We start from the raw sequence: 27,970 nt of genomic DNA on the forward strand, positions 1-27,970 counted from the left end.
TTCCCAGTTATATTGGTATTATTCCCATTGCCAGAGCTCTGTAAGTCAAGGAAAGTGCATGCCACCCGTGGAGGCCAAGGTTGATCCGGACTGTGTCCATGCATGTGGGTAGTAATGCCCGTCCTGGAGAGAGGAGTGCATGCCACCCGTGGAGGCCAAGGTTGATCCGGACTGTGTCCATGCATGTGGGTAGTAATGCCCGTCCTGGAGAGAGGAGTGCATGCCACCCGTGGAGGCCAAGGTTGATCCGGACTGTGTCCATGCATGTGGGTAGTAATGCCTGTCCTGGAGAGGAGTCACGGCACTGAGAGCTGCAGATGGCCTGGTTAGGGTGGAGCACCCAACTGCCACTTATTCTCAGCGCCGTGAGCAGCTTTGGGTCCCTGCATTCAGTGCCAGCCACTGCTGAGAGAAGCCTCTCTGGTTAAGGCTAGGAGTAACATTTGTCTCTGCAGATGCTCCAGGTCAGACACTGCCCCCTTTTCCTGTAGAGGAAAGAATTCTTGAGGGAGAGGGAGCAGAAAAACTGTTAGAGACAGAACACGGGGAGAGGGTTGTGAAATCCTCTCTTTTTTGACTTGGCACAGCAGGGCAGCCATGACCTCATGGTGCCTCACTGCCTACACAAGACAGTCAATTAACAGGCAATCAGAGACTGAAGAACTATTGACTACCCAGGAATTCTTGGGGACAGTCATTGTTTTTTAATTATATGCTCACTTAAGAACCCACTTGTTCCAAACCCCTGGGTCCCACAGACAATCCTGGTTAAACTCGAGGTGTCTCAAAACAAACAAAATGGCAAGTGTGGGCAGGAGACCTGGGAGAGTGATGGGGTGGGAAAGTACTAGAGAGGGTGAGGGTCACAGTAATCAGAATGCACTTCTTCAGAGAGGGACCTGTCAAAGAACAAATTCAATACATTTTAAAAAAAAAAAAGAGTGACAAATGGAAATTTTTTACAAATTTATTGAAACGAGTTTCCAAAGGAATTCTCCCAGGCAATGTTATCAACCTACTTTGCTTTAAAAAGAAACACACCAAAGCATGTGTCTTTAAAATGGTTCTTTGTTTTTGGTTTTGGGTTTTTTTTTGTTGTTTGTTTTTTTGTTTGTTTGTTTGTTTTTTTAGTAAGGTCTTACACAATCCAGGCTGACCACAAACTTCCTCTGTGGCAGAGAATGACCTTGAACTTGTATGAATGACCTTGACCTTCCTGCGGCCACATGAGTTTATGCTAAGAACTGAACCCAGGGCTCTGTGTGTGAGGCAAACAACCCCCAACTGGGATATATTCCCTGCCCATCTTTATTTTAAAATCTGATTTGTTCTGATTGGCTATCTAGCTCGGGCAAACTGATGAGGTTTTTTTTTCTATTAATAATGTAAAAGATAAATATTTTGTTTTAAGAATTCTTGGAGAGCTGGAGGGAGTGGGTAGGGGCACTGACTATCCTTCCTGAGGTCCTGAGTTCAATTCCCAGCAACCATGTAGTGGCCCACACTCATCCACAATGAGATCTGATGCCCTCTTCTGTAATGCGGGCACACAAGCAAATGGAGCAGTCGTATACATAGGTAAATAAGTTTTTTAAAAAAATAATTCTTGGAATTGTCACATACATATGCTGTGCTCTGATTGTCTAATAATAAAAAGATTCAGGATCCTAGGGTTAACTTGGCTGCTTGACCCATGCTAATATCATGAGTCTTGCCAGAGCAAATTAGCTTTGTAGAAAGTTTCTGTGCACTGTGAAGCTAGAGAAGCCAACACAGTTCTCAGATGTAAACCCAACGTCTTGCAGGTCAATTGGTTTCTTTGCGAGTTTGAGGTTATTTAGCAGATTGGATGAGAATTTCATTATCAACTCACAAAACACTGCTTTATCCAGAGTAACAGTCCAAGACCTCGGGCACTTCTGAGGACTTCCGAAGTTTGATATTGAAGAGGATTAGGTCAAGGTCAAAGGCAAGGATCTTAGACAGCCCGAGAAAGAGGGAACTAGACTTTTCAGAGAAAGACAAGCAAATTTCAAGGAACAGTTGTGGGCAGAAAAAAGGACAAACAATGATGACGCGGACAGCAGCATTTGCTGGGTGAATGTCTGAGAATCGGGGCAGGTTACAAATTGCTTGTGAATGTCCAGGGGCAGGGAAAGAGCCATGTCAGAATGCTGAGAGCATGACAGACCTATCTGTTGAGGGTACACTGTCGAACACTGTCCTTTGTCAGAGCAAAGTCCCAGGACAGCGGGAGAGCCAGGATCCCATGCAACCAGAGTTGTCTTCCACCCTAGCCTGCAGTTCTGCCTATAAAATTATCTGCATAGCTCAGAAGGCAAGAGCTCGATGAAGGGGCCTCAAGGAGGCAGAAGGCACCCTGTGGAGCATGAAGATAGCCTTTCAAACACAGACTCCAAATTCAGCAGCAAAATGTTCAGTTAGCTTCATCTCCCCTCGATTTATACGTGGTTAGCAGAATAAAATTCTCATTCTTTGTTTCTTTCCTGGAATAAAATACCAAGCATCCCAGGAGAGCTAAGGACTCAATTTGCTAGATGACTTTTCAAAGGTCAGAGCTAGAAAGCTATGGATTAAATGGGACTGGCTTGATAGAGGAGAAGATATTAATGGGCCTTTCTGCATTTCATACCACTTTTTTTAGCACAAGGATGTCCAGGAATCTCATGTAGAATGTCTCCTCTCATGGCCTGATAACCATCTCCCAGAGTGTTGTGTTTAGGCCTGGGGACTCTTCCCAGCTCTACAGGAAGGACCGTAGCGTGCAGGAGAGACTGCAGAACACAGCGAACCACAGCTGCCACAGGTACAAATCTATCTTGTTCACCCTTGAGAATCTCCACGATGATCTCAGCCTGCATGCATTCCATGCCGCGTGCCCGTACAGGACTGGCCTGTGGGATGAGACAAGATCAAAACAACAGCTTTGAAATGTTGCAAGGTGATCTTGGTGGAGAGGGAAAATGTTGCTTCTCTCTTTAAAGACGGCTATTTCTTCTACCCATTTTCAAAGGTGACTGAGATGTGGCTGAGTGTGGCTGGGTGCAAGTCTACGAGCCACCCAAGGCTCTCCTGTGAGGGCTGTGCCCTTCCTTGTTGTGTTTTCTTAGCAGGTGAAAAACAAGCTCAAGAGCCCCCTGAGATAGTGTGGATATGACACACTTGCTTTGTTCGGTGTCTTCTCTGTGACGTGGCATGACGTGAGAAAAGCCCCAGAAGAACAGAGTTGACCTGTCAGAGGACATGAATAAGGAGACGATGTCATCCAAAGCCGGGAGGTAGTGAGGTGACCTGGAAGAAGACCAGCTTCCTTATTCGAATCCTTAGAAGTGCAGCAGACCAGTGATGACGACTTAAAGGTGAGCAGAATGAGTGAGGAGGGGACGCCCACTGATCAGAAGTGCTCCTTCTGCACCCCGAGTTCCACTCAGACTGTTACTCTGGCGGGTAGCCAGGCCTTTCCTAGGACTAGTCCCTGGGATGTCATCGTCTGAAGAGGAGGTGGTGGAAGAAACAGTAAAAGGGTCTTGTGTCTACACTGATTTGAAACGAATGGAACTTGTCTCCTCTTCATCTTCCGGAGGCAGGCCCAGCAGGTGCCCTCAGGGAGTATGCTCTTGGAGAACACCAACACCGCTCAGATTAGGACTCACTGTCGCTGGAAGAGAAACACAGAACAGAACAATCGCACATCTCCAAGAAGCCAGGGAAAGGCAATCCCTCGACTGCAGAGGCGACTCGGGAGTCTAAACCATCAAAAAGCCAGCAGTGTTTACCTTACAACTCCCCAAATAAGGCTCAGTTCGAATTTTATATTTGATCCTTAAAGAAGAAATCCATGTACATCAAGAGACAATCCCTTGCTCTCCTAAAACCCTCCCCAATGACGGGGGAACCAGATGGAGTTGGGGGTTCTCTCGTTTAATTAAATCTAATTCCATTCCCCATGAATAGATGCCAAATGTCTTTTCAAAAACAAACAAACAGACAAACAAATAAAACACACATGTGCTGTTTCCCCTTCAAAGTTTGTGGTCCTGGCTTGTTTTCAACACTGCGTCTTGTTCAAGCCCACAGAGGGGCCGGGGCATGCTCTCTGCACCATGGAGAAATCCATCATAGGTATCTTGGGGTGTGAATGGTTGTAAGATATGGACCTGGTCATTGAACATAACCATGCTGTTGGCTAACTCATGCTTCTTTGGTGTGTTGGTTTCTAGTTTGGCTATCTTTGTCCAATATCTGACTTCACAGCTTTTCCCCAGTATGGCAGGAGGCCACTTGCTTATCCTGGAGAACAGGTAGAGCCCTGCTTCTTGCGTCCTGCTTCTTCTCTGGGTTTGGTGTCCTCTCTGCTACATTCCACTGCATCTCTAGGTTGGTCAACTCTACTTCCAAGGAAGGGCATGAATGGCCACAGTGGGCAGTTGTGCTCGCTCTCCTTGGCCCTCAGGTGTGTGCATTCTACTGCAGTCTTTCAACTCGGTCTACATAGGCTCAGCAAAGCACTGTGTATTAGCTAGAGCTTACACCTGTGGTCAGTAATTACAGCCTGGGAAACAGCGGGAACTGTCTCAGAAAAACAAACAAAACAACCACACATAGATGATAGATCAGTCGATAGATAGATGTGTCCTTGACAGGGGAGCGAGACACAACTCTCTCTCTCTCTCTCTCTCTCTCTCTCTCTCTCTCTCTCTCTCTCTCTCTCTCTCTCTCTCTTTTTCTCTCTCTCCCTCTCTCTCCCTCCCCCTTCTCTCTTTATCTCTCTCTCCCCTCCCTCTCTCCCCCTCTCTTCCCCCCCCCCGTGTGTGTGTGTGTGTGTGTAATTGTGGGAACAAGGGCAGCATGGAAGAGGGAGAAGGGGGCAGAACTGTATCCGATGCACTGATGCAGGGGAATAAACCAAAGAATGACCTCTAGAACAAAACTTATTAAATGTGGACAATGAATGAAATTCCTCTCCTCTGGGGTATAACTCACTGACAGAAAGCATGCTTACTACACAGACTCTCAAGTCTGTACTTGGGTTTGATCACCAACATCCCCTACACACTAAAGGAGGAATATTCTCCAAGAGTTAGGTACTAACAAACCTTTAATCATGTCATTCTGAAAACCTCAAAGGGAGCGAGCGAAGGTTCCATTTCTTGGAAACAGGGTGGTAAGAAGACAGCATTGCTCAGGGAAGAAGGCCATCCCCGTGGAGCAGAAGTCCCCAGATCGTACTTTCTCCTTTTTATGACGTTATCTAGCAAGACCTTCTCATCTGTAACATTGAGCTTTGCCCAATGGTTTTAGCAGAAATGGTTTTCAAAATTATTGTAAAACCAGTCCATGTTTGTTTTTTTCATTGGAAAACACAGGGCTGGAGATGTAGCCAGCCAGTGGTAGAATGGTTGGCTACCACATGCAAGGCCCTGAGCTCTAACTCCAGCAAGCCTGACTCCCAAAACAGAACAAAAACACCAGAACCTTCACTATAGCTAGTAATGCAGTGTTTGTGCTCCCAAACAGTTTTCTATTCTAAAGATATTTTATTCTTTGATTAAAAACAGGATCTTGATATGCACATTGTTCTGTAATTTATCTTTTCCACTCCTGGTCACACAGGGTGGGGTACAGTTCAGGAGTATGGCTCTTTGTAGCACACCTAAGGCTCAATCCCAGCACTGCAACCCATAGACTAAAACCTCCCCCATCTCTCCCATCTCTGCCTTCCTTTTTAGTAGCTACACAGAGACCTTTTAACCCATTAAATATTTTTTAAATGAGGCTTAATAATTCAGTACAATAGTAGGCTGTTTTTTTGCATATGCTGAAGCTTTAAATTCAATCCCCAGTACTAAAAAAAATGAAGGAGGGAAGGAAGGAGGGAAGAAGGAAAGACAACCAGAAAAAGATTCATAAAACAACAATAATATCCATCTCTAACCAATACTTACAACGTCTTATAACATATATTATAACTAACTCTTTAGGCTACTTCTTTTTTTAAAATATTTATTTATTTATTATATATACAATATTCTGTCTGTGTGTCTGCAGCCAGAAGAGGGCATCAGATCTCATTACAGATGGTTGTGAGCCACCATGTGGTTGCTGGAAATTGAACTCAGGACCTTTGGAAGAGCAGGCAGTGCTCTTAACCTCTGAGCCATCTCTCCAGCCCATCTTTAGGCTACTTCTAATTTTAACTTTTATGAACACTTCCAATTCCCTTTGTATAAGTCTCTACAAGAGGAATTTTGGAAAGAAAAAAAAAAGGAGTTTTTTTGACACTTTCAGACCCATTGTTAAATGTTCTCTTTTTTTTTTCTTTGAAGACCGGGTTCTCTGTGTAATGACCCTGATTATCCTAGAACTCACTCTTATAGACCAGGCTGGCCTCAAACTCACAGAGATCCATCTACCTCTGCCTCCTGAGTGCTGAGATTAAAGATGTGAGGCACCACCACCCGGCTAAATGGTCCCTCTTCTAAGTGAAAAAGCTATTATATTTACTTTACCTGTGCTTTTGCTTAGCTTTTTGTTTTTGTTTACTTTTTTATTATGAAGAAGAATATGCTTTTTTCAAACATTGATTGGTAATTTCAATGTTGCTAATTTACTTACTGATAAACTTTGCTCGTATATAAACTAAGTCAATTATCTTTTTACTGGTTTAGGTAGGAAGAATAATTTGATTCATTATCTATCCTTCAAATTATCTCCAGCTTTTAATTTTTGTTCTAATTTTTTGTTTTGTCTTCTTCAAGGCGGGGTCTCATCTGTGGCTGCTGTGTGGCAGTTTCTTCTGAGAGGAAAACCTTCCGTCTTAGAGGAAAGTCAGTTAAGGCCCACAATGTTAAATGGGAGGGAGGACAGCAGGCTAAAGGGAGGTGAAACATCCCATCCTGCAGAGAAGTTTATTAACACTGCAAGCTAACAAAGGCTTCAGGAAGCTCCCAAAACTGACTAGATTCAGTGAGCCCCTCCCTCCTCAAGCATGTAAAAGCAGAAAGGACACTGGAAGACACTCAGATCAGCCACGCTCCAACCTGTGGAGCTTCCTACAGGCTGTCCCCTATGCTCCAGGTTCCCAGCTTTTGTGAGCTGTCACCCTTGCTGGGGTGGGCTTTGGTGATACAGCTGTGTCTGACTCACTCTGCTTCTGTAAATAACCCCAGGAAAACTCCCGGGTCTACCAGTTTGGACCTCTGTGGTATCCTCACTCTGGTCAGTCATCTGGTCAGTCATCAGTTCCCTGTCTGGAGCAGGTAGATGCTGTTCACCCCTCCTGAGAACAGTCACACACACCAGTAGCCCAGGCTGCTCCAGAACTCACTCTGTAGACCAAGCTAACCTTGAATTCCTGTGGTTCTCCTGCCTCTGCCTCCCAGGTGTTAGGACGGCAGGCATGTACCACCATGCCAGGCTATTTATTTTGTTTCGCTTCTTTTTCAAACAGGGTCTTACTCTGTAGGCCAGATTATCCTTGAACTGACAGTGATCCTCCTGCTCCAGCTGCCTGGGTGCTGATTGCAGGTGTGAGCTGTCACATTCAGCTCTCCATTAACGACTCCCACCTGTAGTCTCTAGAGTGGTCCCCATGAGTCTCCTGACATCCAGCCCCAGCTCACATCTAATCTGTGCACGGTCACTTTTCCAAACAGAATGTGCACCGGGACTTACTTGTGAGAGATCGGGTTGAATTTGAAACGATAACGTCACATTATTGTTGAAAAGGAAAGTATTGTCTCAGGACCCCCAAGATCAAGTTCTCAGCACAAAGGAGACTTATTTGCCCCAGAGGGACAGAGGGCAGGGATAAGAGACAAAGACAGGAGATAGAGGAGGAGGAGCAGGGGAAGGGAACAGGGGAGAGGGGACAGGGATATTTGTCTGAGAGAACAAAGAACTGTCCTGGATAGAGGAGACAGATGTGGCACATGGGGAAATGGCAGTTTATAAAGGTAAAAGCCTGTGTTAGGATGAGGTGTTTGATTTTAATTGGACGTGTTAATTCGGCGATCCAAAGGGGGCTTTTGATTGGTGGGCTTCAATACTTTGATTTCTGGACCTTAGTAGTCAGCCTTAGGAGAAGGAAGTGGCCAAATATGAGAACAGACCCCGGGGTCCAGCATTAGGAATGTCATCTAACGGTTTTTAGCAAGGCAGAGGGAATCAGGAGACAGGCAAGGCCTGCCAGAGCCGTGCTTGCCAGACCTGGGCTGGTTAGGGTACCTTCATTTGTCTTTGATTTACGCCCCTTGGTAAAAGGACTGAAGGTTTGGATCAGTGGTAAATCATGTGCTTAGCATGTGAGAGTTTCTGAGTTCAATCCTCAACATCAAATAATAAATTAATCAATAAATAAATTTGCGTGTATGTGGGAACATGTGTGTACGTGTGTGTGTTCATGTTCATGGATGCTTAGGGCGTGTGAGCTGGAAGAGGGTGTCTGGCTCCGCCACTCCCTGCCTCACTCTCTAAGACAGCGTCTTTCCATGAGCGTGGGGCTAGGCTGTTTGCTAGCGGCCCATCACAAGTCTCCTGCTTCTGTCTCCACAGTGCTGCGGTTAAAGTCAAGTGTGGGATCACACCCAGGGTTTTTACGGTATGTCCTTGGATCCAAGCTCAGGTTCTCATGCTCAAAAGCAAGTACATTACCTGTTGTACCCTCTGCCACCCCCTGTATCCTCCCCCACCCCCTGTACCCTCCCCCGCCCACCGCTCCCTCCCCCGCCCACCGCTCCCTCCCCCGCCCACCTCGCCCTCCCCCACCGCGCCCTCCCCCACCCCCTGTATCCTCTCCCACCCCCTGTACCCTCCCCCACCCACGGCGCCCTCCTCACCCCCTGTATCCTCCCCCACCCCCTGTACCCTCCCCCGCCCACCACGCCCTCCCCACCCCCTGTATCCTCTCCCACCCCCTGTACCCTCCCCTTCCCACTGTGCCCTCCCCCGCCCACCGCGCCCTCCCCTACCCCGTACCCTCCCCCGCCCACCGCGCCCTCCCCACCCCCTGTATCCTCTCCCACCCCCTGTACCCTCCCCTTCCCACTGTGCCCTTCCCCGCCCACCGCGCCCTCCCCCACCCACCGTATCCTCTCCCATTCCAGTACATAAATATTCGAACCTTAGAAATGATTATTCTGTTCCTCTTGCTGTGGGTATTAGTGCTGGGTAGTTCCCATGTTTTGGTGGCTTTTACGGTAGCTACAGTATGGGGATACACTAACCAGTGGATTCTAAGCATAGGAAGAACACTCAGTATGACTGGAGTTTGAATCAGGGCCCAGGTACTTCCTTGCTGTGTGACCATGGGCGAGTTAACCTTCCTTAGCTCTAACTAATTCCCTTGTCTGCTCTCATCTGCAAAACACACCTAATAATTATCCAACTCATAGGGCTGTTGTGAAGAATAAATGAGGGGCTGAGTGTGGCCCAGAGGAAAGCGTGAGAGAGGCTCTGGCCTCAATCCTGAGCACCACACACTGAGATCCATGCCTACTGCTAATGTTTATTCTGCAGACCGAGCACTGGCTCCCTAGTTATCTGGAACATTGCCACAAAGTCTCAAAGGCTTTAAAATGTCTGTGGAAGCACACTTTGAATTTCTAAGGAGAAGCATTTTGTTCAGCAGTAGCGTTTACTTCTCAAAAGCAAAGTACTCATGACCTCTGGAACATCATAGAGGGCTGACAGAGTCCCAGCATAGACACAAGCTGCTTCTGCTTTGATGAGACATCAGGCCATTCCCAGAGGGCAGCTGCCCTCCTGGCGTTCTGTGTGGTGCGATGTTCATCAGGTCAGCGAGTTAGTCAGAAACTTCCTCCCCACAGCCTCCCACAGCCACGTACAACTCCCCACTGCCCCCAGTCCCCCACACCCCACACCTCCACAGCCCCCACAGTCCCCATACCTCCACACCCCCATAACCCACCACAACTCCCCACAGCCCCACACCCCCACAGCCCTCCACAACTCCCCACACCTCCACAGCCCCCACACCCTTACACCCCCACAGCCCTCCACACCCTCACACTCCCACACCCCACAGCCCTCCACAGCCCTCCACACCCCCACACTTCCACACCCCACAGCCCCCCACACCCCTACAGCCCCCCACAACTCCCCACAGCTTCCACTCCCCCACACTCCCACAGCCCCCACACCTCCACAGCCCCCCACAGCCCCTCCAGCCCCTCACGGCCCCAGCACCGTGGCCCAGGGCACCCCCCACCACAGGCTCAGTCTTTTATTTAGTTCGCTACGCTCGCTGCTGCCTCTGGTTGTTCGTCATCGCTGGGAAACGATCAAATAAGCCATGCGTTTTTAACTCTAGCAAACCCTGGAGTTCCCTGTTAAAAATACCTTGGCGAGCTGCCACCGAGCCGCAGCAAACACAATAGCGGCTCGGCGCTCAGCCGTCCCGGCTTGCCGTCATGCGCACGCGTGCAGTTTTAGCAACTTATTTCTGACAGCGACATTAACGAGCAATTTGTCTAGGAGTGTTGCGTAAACATGCGAAGAACACGGAACACCTTTCCACAGCACACACAGGAACAGAAGGACAGACTGTCAGTCTTGACTGGCATGCTGCCAGCAGAATTGGGGCAGATTCAGCTTGAGTACCTCACTTCGTAGCCGCCACTCTGTTCGTCCAGACTGGACAGCCACCCTGTCCCCCTGACCATCTATCTGGCAGCAGTCCTGAGCTAAGGCCACAGCTAATGCAGCCGTCTCTGAAGATGGCAATATGCCATCACTAGGCCCTTCAGAGGCCTCGATGCTCTGACTCAGTTTCAGGGAGTGCAGCGATCAGTTTGGCACAAAGTCACGGAGCAATTAGATCAAGCTCCTTTCTCATCAATATAATGCCCTTCTTCCCGACAGAGGCCTGGCCTGGGTGGAGTTACAGAGATGAGGCTAGGAATCAGCCTAAGATGCAGAGATGTGTCTGCTGTGGAGATGTAATCTGGTGTACACACACACACACACACACACTTACACTCCTGTCTTTAACATTGCCCTGTTTGTCTGGAGGGCACAAACTATTATTTTGTATCCCTCATGATACCAGACCTAGATTTGAGCAAAACTAGTTCAATGTATATATTGAGACGGGGCTTCTCTGTGTAGCCTTAGCTGTGCTGGAACTTGCTATATAGACCAGGCTAGACTTGACCTCAAAGATCTCCCTGCCTCTGCCTCTTGAGTGTGTGTGCAACCACACCTGGCTAGTTCACTCTTCATATTTGTGCACTTGAAGGATACTGTTATTGGTTTTTTTTAAGGGACTAGATGGGGAAAAGAGGAAGAAACTACCAAAGCAATATTGGATGTGACCACAGACATCTCTTAATACCTTGCTGTCTTTGTATCATTGCACAAAATAAACCCCACCTATGGACAGAGATGCGGAGCAGACAATGGGCACTTGGTTACATGTGCACCTCCCTGTCTGTTCACGCCGTCCCAGCAGACAGAAGCACTAACTGTCTGCCCAGTGACTCAGGAGAAAGGAGCATGCTGTGAGCCTGGATAAGCCAGGACCAGGCCGACTAGTCGGGATTGGACCACTATCTCGTGGCATTTGGGAGATGGGTGTTGTACGGGTGGGGCCAGACAATGGAGGAGTAGGCCTTCTCTAGAGATCTGAACAGTGGACTGTAAGACCCACCAAATGGATCTGTTCTTATCATCGCATGCTGCCAGAACCCAACAAGGTTGACGATGAAATTCTTTCCACTCTGGGCTTACCCCTGTGCCCCTTCTAGATTCTGAATACCACAGAAAGGACTTCTTCTTTGCCTGGTGCAAGCTACATAAGAGGGGATTATGGGGAAAGGCCACTAAGGTGGGAAATAAGACTAGAGATCCCCCAACTCCTTTGCTTTCTTTTCCTATCATTATTTTGTTTTTGTTTTGGCCATGACAACCTCGCTGCAAAGGTCTTGAAGTATTTTGCATAGATCTGGTCCTTGCTAAAATCCTATTTGGAGGCTGAGCATGAGCACAGTAGCAGAACACTGGCCCAGCAGGCACAAGGTCCGGGGTTCCATTCTTAGACCAGAAACTAGAGTCCATAGTTCAAGAAAAATGTCCACTCTCAGGTAAAGGGCTAAGAGATGGTTAATGGGGGATTTGATCAAAGTAAACTGGAGGGATATATGAAAATATAATGACATCTATTATCTTGTGACAATAATGTACCCTAAAAATAATAAATGTATATATTTAAAATGCCAATCTGTGTCAATACTTCCATCATCCCAATTTTCAGAAATCTGAGGAAGGAAGATTATGAGTCCAAGGCCAGCCTGGACTATGTAGTAAGATCCCAACTCAAGACAGAGGCAGAGATGGGGGGGCCACGGGGCGAGAGAAAGGAAGGGAGGAGAAAAGGAGAGAAGGGGGAGCACAAAAGGGGAGCAGGAAAGTACAGTCGGCGAGAACGGGTAAGTGAAAGTCAAGGGCTGGGATGGGCTCTGACAGAGCTTCCTTTCCCAGAAGCTCAGAGGACGTCTGACAGACCCTGCAAACAGATTCCAGAAGCCTTCTTTCATCAGGAGGATGGACAGTGTGGCCGTCATTAAATCCACCCCTTGTCTGCTGTCCCTCCCCTGCTTTCTGAAGCATTAAGGTCACCTTATGGGGGGTGTCTCAGGGGTCAATGCCAACAGCTACTTGATGACGATGTATCAATTGTAACAAGTGTGTCACCTGTGGGGAGGTGGTGACAAGTGAGCTGGGCTGTGTGTAACAGTCCCTGTAAATTCATTCCGCTTTCAATATCATCGCCGGTGGAAGTCACCAGAACGGATGTGGTCAAGGGCTGAGAATGGTCTGCTAGAACTCCAGGACAGGCTTCCAGGAATGGGTGAAGCTCTGGCAGGTGTCCTATGAGTCAAAGCCAGACAGTTCCAGACCCACAGAGGAGTTCAGATACTCACTTGCAAAACGATCGGTTCACATAGAACAACTCTCCAAACAGATAAGGGCTGTTTTGTCTTACAGGCAGCTTATTTCAAGAACAACCTCTCTATGGTTTAAAAAGAAAACCAAGATTTTTAAATACAATTTCTTTATCGTACAATCCTGTAAGAGCAAGTCTCTTCAGCGATGGCAGTAATCGCAAAGAGTGAGATCTGGGTGCCTAAAACTACTGACATTTCTCAACACCAAGGGTGCAGCGATGATGTTAATAGTTTGAGGGTGATCGGTACTGACAGCGTCTCGTTAGGAGGGGAAGGTTAAGATATGTCCCTTGTCATACAACAGTGGCATTATTTTCCTTTCTTTTGCCTTCCTCTTACTATCTGGAATCTGATTTTAAGTGAGATAGAGTGTTTTCCAAACTAGAGATGAATTGGAACATATAGACAACCCAGGAGGTAACAGAGTGGACTTCAGGTTGAGGTTGACCTGGGTAGGACTGTGTTATTCATGACTGAGAGAGACGCAGGCTGGTGAACTATTTGGTAGCACCCTGGGATTCTAGGGGAATAGCTGCAGAGAGACAAAGACCCGGAAGGAAAACCTAATAACATCTTGACGTGCAGTACTGTGGCCTTGGGAACGGCCTGGTGATGGGCAGCTGCATTCCGGAAGCATCTAAGACAAGTGCATTGATAACTCGTGTATTCACAGCCATTCACCACACTCTCAAGCTTCACTCTGTGTTCTGATACAAGCGCTCTGTCTGTCACCATCACCACTGAGCTCTGCTGCCTGGTCATCTTCCTGTCACCCAGCAGATAACTTGGTGACCCCCCAAACCATAGCCATGCTCTGAAAAGCTTGCCCCCTCCTTAATCCCTTCTAGCTTTCTCCACCTACCGAGCAAACAACTCTCTAATTGCAAATCCCCCAAACTCACTAATTTCCCTCCTCACAAAGATGGTATCATTTAAATGATACCATCCAGGGCTAATAAATTACACCTGGCCCCAAGGCACTAAAATTTTCTATCAAGCAGAGCCACCTAGTGGCAGAATGGAGTACGTTTTTAATTTTCATTGAATTTCTCTCTGATAGCAATCCAGTCTGGGTGGGTTAGGGTCCTTTGTTTGTTGGCTCGCTTTTCGAAACGTTCCTCCTAATCACGATTATTGAAAGCCACCTCCTTTGGGCCTGTCCTTGCCACCTGTTTCCTTACCAAACATCTATCCATCCAAGGCAAATAACCTCACAGTTCAATTTGCTATAAACAGCAAATTTTAGGACTAAAACGGAAGCCGGCTCAATAGGGTCTCTTTGAAATATCAAGGACACGTCAATACTAATTTATATCTAAGGACAAAGAGCTACTGGGACACTTTGTAGTTTCCAAAACACGCTTCCTGACCGCACAATCCTCCATGTGAGCTGACAAATTAAATTGCCAGGCATAGGGAAGGCGAACAAAACACCGTGCTGTGGCTGTGGCCCGCTTCCACGCTCATGACCCCTGAGAGAAAGCAGATGTAGACATACCTTGGGCTGAGGTTTGGCTCCTTTTCTTCCTTCAAAGTAGGTAAACCTTCATGGTCGGCTAAGACGGCAGAAAATCAAGTCCATTGTTAGTCAGTCACCAGAACTCCCTTTTCTGTCCACAAAACTGACACCACCCGGCATGGACTATACCCTCTACGTGGCTACCCATGAAGAAACAGCTCCGCTAGAGAGTTCTAGAGGTTCAAAGATTAATGATGCCGAGACTCTTGAAATGATAAGCACCCCAGTCACACAGACACGAAGCCGCAGTGTTCTGTGCCCCTGTTGTACAATCCATCACGGCTTGCATAGTTGGTCCCACTGTGTTCTGAAAACCAGAATATGCCTCTTGGAAGCCAGATACGGGAATAAGATGGCTGTGCCTCAGGTTTTGAAGTGTCTGCAGAACAACTTATGGCAGGAGCATCAGGAAGGTGGGGAGTGGCCAGTTTCTCCCAGGGAGCTTCTTTCTTCTCTAACACACACACACATGCACACACACACATGCACACAGCAGCATGGTGTATTGTATGCATACCCACGTATGCCCATGTGGAGGCCACAGTTTGGCACTGGGTGCCCTCACTTATGGCTCTTCACCTTATTTTTTAAGGCAGGGTTTCTCACTGAATACACAGTACCCTCTTCTGGGCATCATGCATGTGCACAAATACTCCTGCTTGCACACAGATGTGGACACACACACGTAAGTTAGTAGCTAACTAGATAGACCTATTTTAAAAATAGAAATGAGTGACCCGAAGAGGTCATCCAGTGGGCAAAGTGTCTCCTTAGTGCACAAGCATCGAGTTCTTGAGCTCAAATCCCCAGCGCCCATGCGAAAACCTCGGTGTGGCTATACGTATCCGTAAGTGCACTCACGGTTTGTGTGTGCGTGTTCATGCACATGTGTGTATGCGGGGGGAACACATGGGCAGAGACATCTTGCTGTCTGGAGCGGCTAATCAAAAAGCAACAAGTTCCAGGTTCAGTGAAAAATTCTCAAAGGAATATGAACGAAGTGTGTTAGAGGGCAGCTTTCCTCTGCACACACACACACCACAACTACACCACACATACACACACACACCACATACACCACACACACACCACACATACACCACACATACATATACACACACACCACAACTACACCACACACACATACCACACATACACCACACACACACAAACACGACACATACACACACATACACACACACCACAACTACACCACACACACATACCACACATACACCACACATACACCACACATACATACACACAAACACCACACACACATGAACATCGCACACACAAACATCACACACACACATACACACATGAACATCACACATACACACATGCACAAACTCAGAAAGAAACAAATAACTACGCCATCTCCCTTTGAAAAGTCCCATTTCAACTTGTACACAATTAAATACAAGTGCTAACCACAGATGCAATGCTGATGGTTAAGCTGGACACTTAAGGACCATTCAGACCTGTGCCAGATGGAGCGTGGCTTCAGAATTCTGAGCTGCTGCTGAAGCCGAGGCAGCCTGCTAACCTTCCATCACCAGAGAGGCAAACAAGCACTCTGGGTCTCCACGTACCGTTCCTAGTCATGCTGCTCATCCACTTGTCCAGCTCTTCCATCTCTATTTCCATCACGGAGGGTGTGTCCTCCTCAAAAATAGGGCTAGACGGAGGGCAGAAACGCACGTTTTAAAAAAGAACAAGCTCCGCCAACTGAATTTCATCGGGGGAAGAGTCTAGCACCTTGCCTAGTTAGAAACAACCTGATTCAGTGTGTGATGCCCCAGTCCCACCCAAGGTCTGTCCTCATCAAAGGAGTATCAAACTAACAGCAAGAAAGGCAGAATCTGCAAGAATCCCTCATCTATCACTCAGGCCAAACCGGATGGCATAGAGGCCGGGGGTGAACTCAAAGAAAAACTGCTCCCTGGAGACCAAAGCCACGGTTGCCAGGGTGCTCAGAGGCTGCCTCATTCGGCTTCCTGGCCTCGCCTAGTGACACTTCTCTTTTCTTGGAATTTTGATCAATGACCCAGATCAAGAGGCCAGTCGTCAGACTACTTTTATCTGGTCTCTTTCAATGCCCAGGCTTTTCCAACTAGGAGCAATGGAACTGCCACTCTCAGAAATGCCCTGGTCCCATGTCCCAGGTTTCGAGGGTATAAATAGGGGCAAAAGCTCTGCACAGGATGGATGGAGCCATCAGGGTGGATGGAACCAGGGAGGAAAGACCGCAGCTCTGAGTGCATTGCGGACGTCTCACTGGGAAATGAAGCAGGTAGTGTCTGCTCCAGGAAAATGATAGGAGGGGCAGGAGAGGCATCGCTCCATGCTTTTGGTGTTCACCCGGCACCAGAATATTTAACTGCTATGAATCTGGCACTGGTAGCATCCAGACAAAAATTCCTTTCTGGCAGGTGACAACAGCAGAGACCACTGGGCAAGGTTTGGAGACTAAGACGCATCTCCCATGTGACTGTGGGGGCTGCCAGAGTCCAGGGGTACTGGCCCACAAGAGGAACCACCCAGACGGTTAACGGCTCTGTCCTCTCTTCCCCCTGACTACTGTCCACACGGCAGGGGAACGGAGGCCTGGTGGGGAGAGCTCACTCACACTTTCAGGTTTTCGACAATGGGCTCGTCTGAAAGAGAACACACACAGGAGAAGTGTCAGCGCTGACCATCTGCAGGGACTACAGCAACAACCCTGAGTCTCCTTTACAACGGAAAGGAGAGAGCGGCGAGTGAATCGTCTTTTCAAAAACCTTGCTTTTACTGTATTTATTCTGTGCGTGGGTACCCATAGCACTTAAGCGAAGACAAGGGGACAGTTTGAGGAAGTTGGTTCTCTTCTTCTACCATGTGAGTTTCAGAGATCAAATCCAAAGCCTTTACCACTGAGGCACCTTGGAGGCCTGTTGGTCACATTTCTAAAGCAGCCACCATTAGCCTCCAAGGCACACAGTGCAGATTGCTGTGGTGAAACTAGGTCCCAATCCCCCACAGAACCTGGGCTCTGCCGCCTTTAGAGAGGAGTGCTCCCTGGGAGTGCTCACCTTACTTATTATTTTTGTATCCGCAGGAAGAAGAGAAGCATGGTTAGGAAAGAAAGTGTTAAACAAACAAACAAACAAACAAACAAACAAACGAGTGAAACCAGGGGTTGATTCCTGACCTGCCTTCAACAAAACAATATTACAGATCACTTCCTTCCGACACATCGTTCTGAGCCTATGCCACATGGGCGACCCCATCAAGGGATGCCTTTGAAAGTCCCCTTCAGCCCACTCTTTGAACGTCTAGATCCCTCCACCTCTCAGGCAGTCATCCCCACCTCTATTCAGGAAGGTCCATCCATCCCACAGGTCCTGGGCTCTGCATTTCGCTTGCTTCCTTCACAGTACTGGCTGGTTTCTCACCTGTTGGACCATCTGTTTGAGTCTGTTTCTTCTGCCTTTCCCACTAGAGCATAGCTCCCAAAGGGCCAGGAGAGCATCTATCTGCCTTGCTCACCGTGACATGCCCCAGCCCCCATCCTGCTAGCGCAGTACCCAGCCAACACCTAGCAAATACTCACTAGGCAGATGAATAGGTTTCAATCTCAGTTGTCTATGGTGGAGTTAAATTCACACCTGATATCTTGGACCTTTCATTATTATAATAGCAGGACTTCCAACCAGCTTGCCTTTAATGGCTGCTGATCGGGGTGAGAGTCAGGTGAAATTTGACAAAACAGCTCTAACATGGATGAGACTCCACTCCAGATGAGCAGGTGGCAAGAATCATAGCCTGGCCCAAGCAAACTCTGTTTAGTTTGGCAGGGAGACCAACATCCCCTGGGAAGGGAATCAGGGATGACAAGTGGGCGCACTGTGAGCAAGACAGATGCTCTGGAAAGCAAGCCTTTGCCAAGGACCCCGGAGAGTCAGATGCTCCTGACCCCTGGCAGCAGAGGCCGCCTGGTGTCTAGCCTGCTGAAGTACAGTTATCAGCAAGGAAACACAGCAGCGGGCACCCGGGACTGAGCTCAGGGCAGCTCAGGCTGCCACGTCCTGCCGGTTGGCACACTTCACTGGCACGGCTAGTCCAGGAGAGCTGGGGCAGAAGCAGGATTCATGCCATCACTGCTTGCCTCGAAGGCACTGTGGGTCCTGTCTTCTACCCCTGAATAGGGTCGGAAGCCTCCTGCGATCCTTGACTCTCCAGAAGCTTAGGTGGGGGAGGATGGCTTCCCCTTACATGTTCTATACCCACAGTTTTGTTGCCATTGTTTGAGATGGGGGGGTCTCACCTAGTTAAGGCTGGCCTCAAACTTGCTGTATGTTTGAGGGTGACCTTGAACTTCTGACCCTCTTGCACCAGCATTATAAGCATGTACTCCCACGCCCCCATGTCTGCAGTGCTTGGGGACTGGACCCTGTAGAGAACCCCCTGCTCGTCACCCTACACTTCTGAACAATCCCACTTTCCCTGCTTACTAACTTTCCCGCTAATTTCTCAGGGAGCAAGTGACCCCACAGCCCGGCTCTAATCTTTCCCTCATCTGGGGTCCCCACAGGCTTGGGGATGAGGAGGAGCTGACCTGCATGCAGATGATGGGAAAGTTTAAAACTCCATTACCGAAGTGCTCCAGACACACCAAATGAGAGGCTCTGTAATCAGTATTAAAAGAGCAAAAAGCCTTCCGTGGCCTCATCTTCCCTGTGCCAGGGCCATTACCTCTGCCCCAGCCACCATGGCAACAGAAACACATCTGGGGAAAGTACCGGAGCAGAGCATTAAGCCGGGGGAGACCAATTACTTGTCCTCCGCAATCAGGTCCTGCCTGCTCCACTCCACATGGTCTACATCTCTTCATTAACTGCCACCAATTCAGGGTGCCCGCCCCTTTCCATCCCGCCATGTCATAGCCTCCCCCACCTTACTCTTCTCCTTCACAATCATATATCCTGAGACCCTCCCAGCACCTCTTCTCTCTGGACGGTGAGATCGTTGGCTCAGTGGCCGAGGGAAGGAGCCGCAGAAGGCTCTGACCACCCGGTTTCCTGATTGAGCCGGAGACTCACTGAGCAGAGCCAGGCATCAGGCAGCCACAGCCCGTTCTAAGTGAAGACTTCCTGCCCATGCTGCACAGCGGTTCTTTGAGAGACACCCAGTGCATCAACCTGATGCTAAGAAAGGCATGCCCTGCCCTAGTTCAGCCCTAGTTCAGTGAGAATTTTTTCCGGGCTGTCTTTCCCTCAGAGATTCCATTTCGCAAGTAGAATTGGCCCAAGTTTTGAGGCGGAGAACAACTGTGGCCTGGGTGGGCCCTGGCAATGACATCACCTGTCAGAACTACCCATAAGGCACACGGATAAAGACGTTACTAAGAGTAGAAAGGGTACCACTGTGTACATTTATCAAAGCAGGCTGACATTGTCACTGCACTTGGGCCCATTAAGTCACATCAGGAACACTGGGCCTCAGAAGTCACCTGACACACTAGGCTGAAGAAATGGTAGAAGTTGCTCATCTGAACTACAATGACTGGATGGCGGGCACTGTGATGGTAACAACCCAACCCAACTGTCAGCTGACCACTGTGTGTGTGTGTGTGTGTGTGAGAGAGAGAGAGAGAGAGAGAGAGAGAGAGGGAGGGAGGGAGGGAGGGAGGGAAAGAGAGAGAGAGAGAGAGAGAGAGAGAGAGGAGAGAAGAGATAGAGAAGAGAAAGAGAGAGAGAGAAGAGAGAGAGGAGAGAGAGAGCATTAATAGGCAGAGAACTCCAGATAGACCCTACTAGCATTGCTGCCTGTCTGTCCATCTGTCCATCCTAGACCCTGCCCTGCCCTTTACCCTTGCAGCCACCCCTGCACTGCGCTTGGGCGGCTCAGCTCTGGCCCTGCAGCCTGACTCTGTGGCAGTATCTCCTGCAGAGCTCTGGTCTGTATCTGTCATTTCAGCCTGCAGAACCGGTGCAGACCAGCTGGGTTCCCAGCTGTGGTGTCTCAGTCCTCTTAGGAACACCTAGAGCTCTGCTAACAACTATGGCCTCTCAGATGCCCCTGTAGCCATTTAGTGACCTGGAAGGATGGATGGGTGGATAGGCAGGCAGGCAGACAGACAGACAGACAGACAGACAGACAGACAGATAGATTTACTGCATGACATACATGATTGAAAGTTAATATTATAGTAAGAGTTAGAATATAAAAACTATGTCTGCTTTAATTGGCTATTAAGAAAAGCAGGATCAATTGGAAAACTGTTGTCAAACAAACTACCCCCATGTGAATTTATTATTATTCTGGAAATCCTGATGCTGTGAAAAGGATGCAAATATGTTTAGCTATGTTTCTGATACATAGGCATTCACGCCACTTTACAGTGATTAAATAGCAACTGTAGGTGTAACACTGGGGGTCTAGGGTAGAGGACAGCAGGCTATCCCACTACAGTGTGACACTGGGGGTCTAGGGTAGAGGACAGCAGGCTATCCCACTACAGTGTGACACTGGGGGTCTAGGGTAGAGGACAGCAGGCTATCCCAGTACAGTGTAACACTGGGGGTCTAGGGTAGAGGACAGCAGGCTACCCCACTACAGTGTAACACTGGGGGTCTAGGGTAGAGGACAGCAGGCTATCCCACTACAGCGTAACACTGGAGGTCTAGGGTAGAGGACAGCAGGCTATCCCACTACAGCGTAACACTGGGGGTCTAGGGTAGAGGACAGCAGGCTATCCCACTACAGTGTAACACTGGGGGTCTAGGGTAGAGGACAGCAGGCTATCCCACTACAGCGTAACACTGGGGGTCTAGGGTAGAGGACAGCAGGCTATCCCACTACAGTGTAACACTGGGGGTCTAGGGTAGAGGACAGCAGGCTACCCCACTACAGCGTAACACTGGGGGTCTAGGGTAGAGGACAGCAGGCTATCCCACTACAGCGTAACACTGGGGGTCTAGGGTAGAGGACAGCAGGCTATCCCACTACACAGTGTCCCCCTTTCCTGGGTTTGAGACTAAGGAAGGTGATTTAGGGGCTGGGATGGACCTCAGTGGTGCAATGCATACCCAGTGCAACTGAGTCCCTGTGTTTCTTCCCAGTGCACACCAGGAGACTGATTTCCAGTCAAAGGAGGGGTTATGTAGACTGTGTGGGCCAAGTCCTCCCCAGTTGATTCCCTGGATGTGGAGGGAGGGTCCAGGCTCCATCACACGGGATGGAAACGGTATGTACATTTCTACCTCCTGGGGTTATCCTGTGCATAGGCGTCCACCTGTCCCAGAAAGCAAACCTGCCTGTCGGACTTAGTGGGATGGCTTTATTTTTCCTGAAAACCCACGTATTTAAGTAGAATTTTATTTATAATATAATATCTTGTGAACTGAAATTGTGCTAAGTACAAATGAGTAGACTTCTTAAGAGGCATTTAACCTGTCAGTCTTTAGCCTTAGAAAAGGGAATTTGTATTTATATAAAAGTAGTGGTTAGTATAAAAATCAAGGGTCTCTATCGAAAGCTTTTCTGGGGCAGAGGAGATGGCTCAGTCAGTCAGTCAGGCACTTGCCTCACAGACATGAGAACTTGAGTTCAATTCCCAGGACTTACAGCAAAGTTCTGGGAAAGGGGCCCACGCTTGCAATCCCGGCCCTGGAGAGATGGGGACAAGAGGATTCCGGGGGTCTGCTGGCCGCTCAGTCAACCCTATAGCCACTGCAGGGCACCGTGTTTCTGAAGCAGACGCTCCAGCTTGTCCTCTGACCTCCACACACATGTGGTCATACATGCACATGGAACGGCACATACATGGACATACACCCATACGTATCCATATGTGTGTGTAAAAAAACTTCTCTGAAATTTGTGGTTTCAGAATTCTAAATTTTCTATGCTGTATTTTCTTAAAGCGGGGCATATTTAAACTAAGACAATGCGCCAATCTGTGTGCCAATCTGTGGTAGGGATAATGTGTAAATCCGGCTTTTGTTGTTGTTGAGACAAGTCTTGTTTTGTGTCCAGGCTACCCTGAAACTCGGCCTCTTTCTGCCTCAGTTCCTAAGTGCTGGGATGACAGGCTTGCCTCACCATGCAGGTTTGCAATTTGTTTTTAACCTCTGAAAGTGTGAAGTTTTCTTTAAAAAAGGATCTTGGCATTCATTCGTTCATTCATCCACACCTTCAACAGCAAATATACTACAGACTGAAGATCACGTTAGGCAAACATATAATAAGTGAAGGGGATGGAAGGACGGCTCAGTGGTTAAAAGCATTTATCTCTTCTGTAGAAGATCAGGGTTCGGCACCCACAAGGTGGCTCACAACAGTCTGTAACTCCAACTCCAGGGGATTTGATGGCCTCTTTGAGCCTCTGAGACACCTGTGTAAACCCACACAGACGTAGATAGTTAGCATTTAATAATCTAGGCGTGTTTAAAGACACAACTTCATTTAATTTCACAGCTCTATGAGGGTGTTGAATTCACCAACGGGCACGACAGCTGAGTCGGAGGAATCCGTAGAGCTAAGCGCAAGGCAATTTGATTCCATTGTCTCTCTCACGTCGATGAGAGCTCACAACATCTCACCGTGCCCGGCAAACAGAAGGGTAAAGGCAAGTTCTCGGTCCTTTTGACCTTCAAGCAGAGCATGATATGGCCAGCTAAAATGAAACAGGAAACAACAACCTACGAGTGCCCTTAGGAGGCCAGAGTGAACCCTGCGAACGGTGAGCGTAAATGCAGAGACAACATGAGGGGGGGCGGCGATGAACTCAGCCCAGGGAGGGGTGGAAGTTTGCCAAGCAGACAAGAAGAAAGTCCAGACAGAAGGAGTTCTGTAGTCACCAGGCCTCTGGCCTCCCTGACGTCAGGTCAGGCTCTGGACCGGCAGAGGCTTGGACAGTGGCTAAGTGTGGGATGCTTGGGGGATGCTGGGGCCCAGACGGAGGGCGGGGGCTGCTCCTCACATGAGAGCTCTAAAGGCTAAGCGAGAGCGAGCTTTCCGTGAGACTGGAGGCCTCGGCCCTGGACTCCCCTGGGTACTGAGGTTTCACAGGGAACTCCTACTTCCTCTGAGGTTAGAAAAAGAGGAGAGGAGAGAGCCAGGTGCGGTGTTACATGCCTGTAGCCCAAAGCTACTTTAGAGACTGAGCAGGAGAACCGCTTTGAGGAAGGCACTCAAGTCTGGCCAGGGCAATGGTGCGGGGTGGGGTGGCGGCTGGAGGGTGGGGGGTTGGGCGTGGTCGGGGCAACTCCACTGGGTCTTGCTTTAACCACAGATTACAGAGGAGTTCCCACGAGACCACTGTTGCTAGGTTACTCTCAAATATCAAGCGGTAGAGAATGGGTTTCCTCTTCCTCTTTTATTTTACTAGTTCCTTCTGTGAGAGAAGAGGTTAGCGCTTGCTCCCCAGCTCCATTTACCTCCTCTGTTGGCTGTTCCCTGGGCTCAGTGACTGTCCTGGAGCGAGACAAAGAGCAAGGAAATCAAGGCGCGCTGTTCGCAGGCCTGGAGGACACAGAATGGATTTTCTATGGAAGCCTGACCATGCATCTCACTTGAGAAGCTCCTATCACTGAAGTGAAGTTTGAAATGACTTTTAAAAGCTTCAGTTTAAAAACTGAAACCTAGGTCAGAGAGCTGGCTCAGCAGGTAAAGACGCCCCTGCCAAGTGTAAGAACTGGGTTTGATCTCTAAGACCCACGTGGTGGAAAAAGAGAACCAATTTCTGCAAGCTGTCCTCCGACTTTCACACGTGCACCAGGTGTGTGCATGCTTGCACACACACACACACACACAAATATAATTTAAAACAAACAAACAAAAACTGGAACCAGTCATATTTTACAGCACATCCTCAATTCTAGCTTTCTGCTCATTCTTTACTATACTTTAAGAGTGCACCTGTGGCCCGGTGGTGGTGGCGCACGCCTTTAATTCCAGCACTCGGGAGGCAGAGGCAGGCGGATCTCTGTGAGTTTGAGACCAGCCTGGTCTACAAGAGCTAGTTCCAGGACAGGCTCCAAAACCACAGAGAAACCCTGTCTCAAAACAAAAACAACAACAACAACAAAAACCAATTCCTATATGGGCATGCAGCTTCAGTGGGAACAAGAGGAAAGTTTCTCTCCGCCCTTCTCAAGGTCAAACTGAGGTGTGGGGTGGTGATGGAGGTGGGTCATCTTTCTATCTGTTGTTTCATTGGTTAAATAATAAAGAAACTGCCTTGGCCCCTTTAATAGGACAGAAAATTAGGTAGGCGGAGTAGACAGAACAGAATGCTGGGAGAAAGAAGCCGAGTCAGGAGTCGCCATGATTCTCCCACTCCAGACAGACGCAGGTTAAGATCTTTCCTGGTAAGCTAGCTCCTGGCGCTACATAGAATATTAGAAATGGGTTAGATCAATATGTAGGAGCTAGCCAATAAGAGGCTGTAGCTAATGGGCCAGGCAGTGATTAAAAGAATACAGTTTCCGTGTAATTATTTCGGGGCATAAGCTAGCCATGTGGGCGGCCGGGTGCCGGGGACACAGCCCAGCCGCTCTTATTACAACAGAGTGGCACCCAACGTGCTAATGAACTCCACGTAAAACCTGAGAGGGCTTAAAAAGAACACAGAGAGAATTTAAGACAGCTTTTTGCTGTTTGTGGGTTGCGTGCGGCAAAGAAATTGTCCTGACTCAGCAACAGGAAAAAACTGGCTGTTTTAAAATGCCGGCTTTCTGGGCTGCGCTGCCATCGCGATCTCTGTCTGGCTCCTGTGGGAGACAGAGTCTTTGAATGGATCATTTGGAGTAAAGTGCTACTATGGCTTGCTTGATGGCAATGTGGACTGCTGTGTGCCTGGAACTATGTGTGGCTCAGGGGCACCAAATGGCTCTGAGGCAGGAGGGCTCAGCTCCGCCATGCCGAACTGTGCTGGTCTCAGGCAGGAACTACCGTAATTACCGTAATAACAGCGCAGTTAAGGTTTGGACTGAGCAGGACACAGGCGGTACCGTATTATCTGTACATGGTGCAACTTAAGTTTTTAAGAACTGCTTAACATTTTAAGAAATGCTCCTGGATAGTAAAAAAATTACAGATTCACAATAGAACTGATTCAGACACTGTTGGATGAATGTACGTAGGCTTGAGAGAGAGAAAAAATATATATATAAAGAATAAAGTTAATGTCTTAAAAAAAAGGGTAAAGTCTTTAAAGAGACAGAGTACAGATAGTTATATATTAAAAGAAATAAAGAAAAATAAGCCACGTAAAAATGGAAAATTCACAGAGAGTCTGGATTCTTTGTATTATTGTGTTTTCTTTAAAATTTTTGACTGTAAAGGAGCTAACTGCAGAGAGACATTTCATTATATGGGCTGCCAAGCTAAACCAGAATGGATATAAGGGTATTATGATTTTAGAATATGGGTCTAAGGATATGATGCTTTGGAGAGGGTCTTCTTTTGTTTTCACAGAGGATGAGACTCTGTGGATTGCGTCTATCCCGATATGGTATGATAGACCACGCCCTCCTGAAAGGTTGCTGTGAACACCTTCAGAAAATTACTTCACTCAACTGCCGACTGAGATGACCCTGACACACAGGTTACACCATGAAAGACCTGAATAACAGCGCCCCCATTCAGCAGGAAGCAGTTTGGAGAGAAAAACTGCGCCCATATTCCCAAATATTGTTTATAAATGTTCTTTTACATTTAAAGGGGGATATGATATAGATATAAATATTTGCATTGGTGTGGATTTTAAGGTCAATTTTGTTATACGTATATGCATATTTCTAATCTTGATTAAGGTATTGTGATTGTATAGTTCATTTAAAAATGTAATGTATATAGGTTGTTAATGGATAATCATGAATAATAGTCAAGCTTGTAGTCATGTTAGTTAGATTTTCTAGATGTGCATAGATATATTTCAGATAGGCATTCTTCATATCTTTCAAAGGCTACAGAATATGGCATTTAAGTGTTTTAATAACTTAGGGCTTTTCATGACAATGAGACACGTCTGCTCCTGGCAGCACCAATCTACTTCAAGAGGATGATGGGCATCGAAGAGGCTCCTTATGGAGTTTGATAGCCATTTGGGCAAGAAACTGTTCTTGCCTGGACTGTTGCATAAACTGGACACAAAGAACCTACAGAGAGAGGACTACTGAACTTGCCTAAAGGTGAGATGGTCTTTCGGGGTTCCTGACTCATGAAAGAGTCTGTGAGACATTCTGCAGGACACAGCAAAATATGACTGAACTGTCTTTAGAATTTCCTGCTTGATGAAAATGTCTGCTGAATACTATGGGCCTGAAGGCTGAAGATGGATGCCCCAATAGTACAAAAGAACTTTGGGTGACTGTCCAGGCAGTGAGATGTCTCTGTCATTTCTAGAGTTTTGGATTTCTTGTTTACTTAAGTAATATTATATCCTTCTGGAGTCTTTGATGGAGTTGAAGAATGGTTAGTTATAGTTATAGTTTTCCTTAGTTATGATAAAAGATAAAATAGATATAAATATTGTAACTGTAATTCTTGCTTGATAACCGTTTTGTTATATGTAATTTTACTATGTTAAAATTAAAGCCTTTCTTTTTTGTTTAAACAGAAAAAGGGGAAATGATGGAGGTGGGTCATCTTTCTATCTGTTGTTTCATTGGTTAAATAATAAAGAAACTGCCTTGGCCCCTTTAATAGGACAGAAAATTAGGTAGGCGGAGTAGACAGAACAGAATGCTGGGAGAAAGAAGCCGAGTCAGGAGTCGCCATGATTCTCCCACTCCAGACAGACGCAGGTTAAGATCTTTCCTGGTAAGCCAGCTCCTGGCGCTACATAGAATATTAGAAATGGGTTAGATCAATATGTAGGAGCTAGCCAATAAGAGGCTGTAGCTAATGGGCCAGGCAGTGATTAAAAGAATACAGTTTCCGTGTAATTATTTCGGGGCATAGCTAGCCATGCGGGCGGCCGGGTGCCGGGGACGCAGCCCTGCCGCTCTTATTTCGGGGCATAAGCTAGCCATGTGGGCGGCCGGGTGCCGGGGACACAGCCCAGCCGCTCTTATTACAACAGGGTGGGACAAGAAATATCCATCATAGAAGCGTCGACCAAAGACCCCTCGTCACGGGAGAGTGAAGACCTCTTCAACCCTTTATCCTTAACGCCAATCTGACTCACACCTCACCCGCCTGACCCCTTCCTCCCACAAAGTGAAATGTCAGATTCTCTAGTGGGCAAGGTTCTCCAAGACCCTGTCTCAAACATGCTCCAATAACAGCAGCATATTAGAATTTCAATGTACTTAAAAAAAACACACAGAAGATGGCATTATTAACATCTGAAAACTTCAGTGGGATATAGCACTCATCAGTTATACTTCACCCCCGGCACCAAGCAGATACTCACATGTCTGCAAGACACTCTGAGATCCTTGGCTAGAAGGCTCTGCGTAAAAGGAGAAAG

At 47.8% G+C, this 27,970-nt stretch overlaps 1 protein-coding gene across 1 annotated transcript in view; it reads right to left on the minus strand.

Moving 5' to 3' along the window:
- Positions 1–980: 980 nt before the first annotated feature.
- Tmem154 (transmembrane protein 154) overlaps positions 981–27,970 on the minus strand; it is a 44,423-nt gene continuing 17,433 nt past the window's right edge. Inside the window, exons 3-7 of the mRNA XM_057757077.1 lie at positions 27,914–27,952; positions 17,138–17,165; positions 16,101–16,186; positions 14,485–14,542; positions 981–3,679 (exon numbers count right to left, since the gene is read on the minus strand). Coding sequence (XP_057613060.1) covers positions 3,664–3,679; positions 14,485–14,542; positions 16,101–16,186; positions 17,138–17,165; positions 27,914–27,952 — 227 coding nt within the window. The 3' untranslated portion in view covers positions 981–3,663. The remainder of the gene's footprint in view (positions 3,680–14,484; positions 14,543–16,100; positions 16,187–17,137; positions 17,166–27,913; positions 27,953–27,970) is intronic.

This window comes from Chionomys nivalis, chromosome 24 (assembly GCF_950005125.1).
Source record: "Chionomys nivalis chromosome 24, mChiNiv1.1, whole genome shotgun sequence".
NCBI classification, from domain to species: domain Eukaryota; kingdom Metazoa; phylum Chordata; class Mammalia; order Rodentia; family Cricetidae; genus Chionomys; species Chionomys nivalis.